The following is a 5092-nucleotide window of genomic DNA, read 5'->3' on the forward strand; positions in this document are numbered from 1 at the left end:
CAACCCAACCCACATGACATGGGCATCACCGGACCACCTGGCGACCGGCATGTGACACAACCACGACGTCACATGCCACCGGATGGCCACACGCGCAAGCAACCGACATCATCAGTGTTAGATCCAGTGAATCAGAAATGAAGACAAAAAATAGCTATTGACTGCAACAGCAGATAATTCATATAGTACAGTATCAGTGTTAGGTTTTATTCCCGCCCGTACCTAAATGGCCCGCCGGGTGAGCATAGAAAACGTGAAAAAGAACATTGGACTCCAAAGCAAAATAACCGAATTCTTGGTTAATTGAGTGTCAAGTTAGTAATGGACACTAATGCCATTATTACAAATATGTGTATTTGGAGATAACTTGCGGTTGTATTCACACAAGGATCTATGACCGTGATGCTTAAAATATAGAGTGCTCATTTCTCGCTTGTTACCCGGTCATAGAAGCAGCAAAGAAAGATATTTTGCTGTCGATGTTATTATTACTTATTATTTATTGCGATTCATATTTATTTCATGGTGATCCATATTATTATGTATATTGGTCATAATTTTAAATATATAGCATGCTATCTCGGCACTATAGCACCCATTTATCTGCTAACGCTTATGCCGCTATTTAAAACTTTGATCGTGGTGTATATTTAAGACCATGGTGGTCGTAGGTCGATAGCAACAGAAGAAAGAAATGTATATCCTTCATGACTCTCCTTCAAAACAGATGTTGATTCCACATGCGATAAATGACATTTCCTTAGAAAATAATTAGTATCCAAAAGTGATAAACAAACTATCAAAGGGGTCCCATATATCAAAGCCAACTGTATAACATTTGTTCTTGCCATACATTAGATGGCTTCGTCTCTCTCTCTCTCTCTCTCTGTGTGTGTCTCTCTCTCATTGCTAATGTCTAAAACATGGTACCAGTGGAGTAGATAGGTGGGCTCAATGAGGACGAATGTTCATGGAGCTGGTGCGCATTCATTCACTCAACTTGAATAGCGACCTAAACCTGTCTGATTACATACAGCTCAATCAAACAAAAATGCTAATAATCTAGGTATGGCCTCTCGATTGATTCTAAGTAGAAACCATGAGTGCATCAACAAGACAAAATACAAATCACATCCACAACCAGGCCAACTATGCCCACTCCTCCGTCCAAGAGAGACAGAAAATGCTTCCGAGGCAAGCTATCCTTCGATCCTCATCCTCGTCCCCGACTCAACAGAAAATGTATGCAAATAATAGATATAAATTTAAACATATGTCCTTATTATTTTATGTTATAAATAGCAATCCATGTATATAAATACAATACTGAGATTCCAGGCCTGGGAAGAACCATGCAGGACCCTTAAGTAAGTTTAAACACAAGGATTGTGTAATGTTACAATTCTCGCTTCCTCAGTTTAACTATAAATCCATTTTTCCTCTGTAGTATACAAGATGGCTTGGGCTGGATGATCTGCCCTTCCACCACCTCGACATCAAAGTTCCACAACACAGTCGCAACGACGGTCTTCATCTGCATAACCGCAATCTCCTTGCCAGGGCAGATCCTCGAGCCTGAGTTGAAGGACAAGAACTTGTGAGATGGTACGTACCTTAGGGTGTTGCCATCCTTTGACAACCACCTATTCGGGTTATAGTTAAGGCAGTCTTTACCCCATAGGTCTTCCATTCTCCCCATGGAGTGGAGAGATATAAGGATGGTGTCCCCGACCTTCACCTCATGGCCACTCGGCATGATATCACCAGCAGCCACTGTCTTGCGCTCAATAGGTGCCGATGGGTACAACCTAAGAGTCTCGTACAACGCAGCTCTGAGATAGACCAGAGGTTTTGTATCCTCTGGTTCAAAGATCATCATGGCACCCGTACTCGCGGGTACTTTGCGCGATGCAATGGGTGAGAGTTGACTGTGGATAATTGATACAATGCCAGGGTTCTGGGCGAGGTTGTAGAAGACCCAGGGTAGAGTGGTACCAATCGTGTCCCGCCCAGCAAGCATGAAGCTGAGGAGCACCGCATGGAGCAAGTCATTGTCTGTGTAATCTGGGTCATTTATGTAGGAAGATAGAATATCCTCGTGTTCATCATCATTACTCAATGCACATCTTCCCCTATTGAGAGTTATCTTACTCCTCTCCTCGATCATCTCTGCAGCAAATCTTCTTAGCACCGTGTGCGCCGTGCGAAGCTTCCTCTCGGAGCCGATGTTTAGGCGCCTCATTGCCTTCCAGCAAGAGGCTGGAATTAAGTGTCGGATAAATCCCACCTCCATGACTGTGTCCATCGCGACCGCGGCATCCATGGGTGGCATCGACATGTCTAAGGAGAAGGACAGGAGGCCAGGGTCCACGCCAAAGAGAGGTGTGGCAGCCAAGTCAAACATAAACCTGGAAAACATTTCTTGCATGTCGAACGGAGTGCCGGTGCTTGCCAGGTGGGAAAATAATGGTAGAAGGCCATTCTCCACCTTGTCACAGCAGCAAGTTGCCATACTAGCAACCAACCGTGGGCTGCTAAGCACGCTCTGGATTTTTGCGCGCGGCCGAAGAGAGGGTGCACCATCAATGGTGAAGAGGCTACCAGCCATGATGTCAAAGATGGCGGCAAACTCTGCTCCCTTGGGGAAGTTGGTGTAGTTTGTGGTGAAGATGTGTCGTACATTCACGGGGTCACAGGTGATGAGCAACCGCATCCCGCTCCCAACCGGGCCATGCGCCTTGAAGTTGTGGCCTGATTCGGCAAGCACTATGGAGAGATAGTCATGCAAGTTGTGGGAGTTGGCCAGGAAGGAAGGTAACATGTGCAATATTGGCCAGTTTGTGGGAAGCATTGTTGGGTTCTTTGATCTACTACTATACCTAAAGTAGAAGTACATAGGGACAAGTAGCACGAGAGTGGAGATGAGAAGCTCTTGCGAGAAACTACTCGACATTATTATCATGAGGGTAGCAGGGGATATGTTTTTGTCGTACTACTTTGATTTATCCATCCTGCAATCGAACATGGCGATGGCTTCATTTATAGACAAGTTCCCTCGATCTAAGTCCATTGTGGTGCACGTTGTTTCTCATTGTGAAGTGCATGTTGACTAGCCAATAATTAGCTTGCCACTACAAGAATATATTTGTAGCTCCAACAGAGGTAGTTATATGCTCGAGAAAAGTCTCCAAATCGCACTTAATTAGCAGTTGGTCAGTAACCAATCACTCACCAATTAGGAAATATACTAGTCTTTTTGCTTATTCGGTGGTGGATGTCTATCTTGAGATAGTTAGCTGTACCTATTCTTTCTAAAACTAAAAAATTAAAAACATAATAGCTAATGAATCTTTAAAGCTACTAGTCAAACTATGGTATCTTTTTCATGGAACTTGGAAGTTGAATTTTGGCTAGGATCTTTGATCACGATGGATGTAAACGTAGAGGGTTTTCTTCCCACGAAATACCGGTACCGGTCACATTAGCAGTGATGGAAATTGGTTTTGTTGAAGTTATTATGGCCCATCCACTTTGGTCTATATTAATTTACGCCGTTGTCGATATTATTATCATCACTATAGTGATATATATTTATATCCATCATGATCATAGGCTACTAGGAAGGAAATAATGAAATGACAAGCACTCTCACCGGTCCTTTTTTATCTGCATATAAGTTTTGTCCGAAGTCAAAATATCTTTACTTTGACCGAACTTCTAGAAAAAAGTATCAACATTCATGAAGCCAAATCAATACTTTAGGTTCACTAGCACAAATGCCCATGCGTTGCAACGGGTGAAAAAAACCACACTTTTCTAACCCAATTGCTCAAGACCCCCCACCCCCATTCCTCATTCCACGATCCACCGCTAGGCATGATGACATGAACAAACTCTTTGAAATCCTCCATGCTGCCATGAAAATATGTATTGCGGAAAAAATATGAACATATTTCAGAAGTGTACTAAAGGTGTGTGGAATTTAAATCACATAAATATCTACCTGGTTGTCAGTATCCCTTCATGCCTTTGTTGGAGTTGCTTAGTGATGCCCAAAACATATCGCATTATACTGTAAATAGTAAAGTTTACTCTAGTACAATGTTTGTGCTTCACTATGGAGGTAACACTGATTTTCATGAACCAATGTTGGCTAGGTTTAGGGACTGTGTATATAGCACTATTCGTGTCCAACAATCAAGCAAATATTTTTAACATGTACTATCTTTTTCATCATATATTTTTTAAATATATTGTACATGAACAATAAGTAAAAAAATAATTATTATTTAGACATAGTTTTTCTTGCAGGTGTTAAAAAATTCTAACATAATTTTCTCTCCATTTATGGGAGGGGTAAAACTACGCGTTCGTGGGACTATAGCTAGTGGCAGAGGATGAAATGTTTTTGAGGGGGGCCACTTTTGAATGATTTCTAACTGGTATAATTTTGTTCCCACAATCTTTTTAGAGATCAACAACTCATTATGGGACAAAACAAATGACAAAAAGTCACGAGGCTATTAGGACACTTTCCTTTTTATTACCGGACGACTTCTCACTTTGCTATTTTTCTCCATCAATCCCAGAAATCCCTCCTTTTTTCTTTATTTTCAATTTCCGGAATCCCTCCTTTCCTTCTTTGTTCTCTCCTTCTTCCTTGTTAGGACACTTTCTTCTTATTACGGGATGGCTGGTTTCCCAGTTTTTCCTCGAATCCCTCTTTTCCTTCTTATTACGCGACAACTTCCTACTTTCCTATTTTTTTCGCTTTCAATCCCCGAAAGCCCTCCTTTCCTTCTTATTACCGGACAGGTTCCCACCTTCCTATTTTTTTGTCAATCACGAAAATCCCTTCTTTCCATCTTGATCTTGAGGAAACATGAGACCCACACTTCACTATGTTCGCTAGATGGCTTCTTGATATATCAAGGAGATTAAAGATGTATGCATATTGGGTAGATTGGATTTGAGGGAGCAAGGTGGGACTATTTAACAACTGAATCTACCTTTCTTTCTTCAAATAACACAACTAGTTCGGTTGGCTGTGCCATTATCTGTTGGACGTTAGTTTGGGGATTGAATCCTCTCA

The 5092-nt window shown here is 41.8% G+C and overlaps 1 protein-coding gene across 2 annotated transcripts; it reads right to left on the minus strand.

The window, feature by feature from the left end:
- Positions 1–1241: 1241 nt before the first annotated feature.
- Positions 1242–3026, minus strand: LOC125528427 (noroxomaritidine synthase 2-like). Of its 2 annotated transcripts, XM_087523522.1 has the most exons (2): positions 1675–3026; positions 1242–1575 (listed from the first exon to the last, which is right to left on the minus strand). In XM_087523522.1, the coding sequence occupies exons 1-2, from the start codon at positions 2960–2962 to the stop codon at positions 1397–1399; spliced, it is 1467 nt and encodes a 488-aa protein (XP_087379648.1). In that variant the 5' UTR covers positions 2963–3026; the 3' UTR covers positions 1242–1396. The 2 variants fall into 2 exon arrangements, with proteins under 2 accessions (XP_087379648.1, XP_087379647.1); XM_087523521.1 differs by having other exon boundaries at positions 1242–3026.
- Between the last annotated feature and the right edge of the window lie 2066 nt (positions 3027–5092).

Source organism: Triticum urartu, chromosome 5A (genome assembly GCF_056163025.1).
Source record: "Triticum urartu cultivar PI428250 chromosome 5A, HENAU_Tu73, whole genome shotgun sequence".
NCBI lineage: Eukaryota > Viridiplantae > Streptophyta > Magnoliopsida > Poales > Poaceae > Triticum > Triticum urartu.

What these genes read in the sequence shown, in the direction of transcription:
- LOC125528427 (XM_087523521.1), bottom strand. Translation starts at nt 2,962, where the DNA reads ATGATAATAATGTCGAGTAGTTTCTCGCAAGAGCTTCTCATCTCCACT.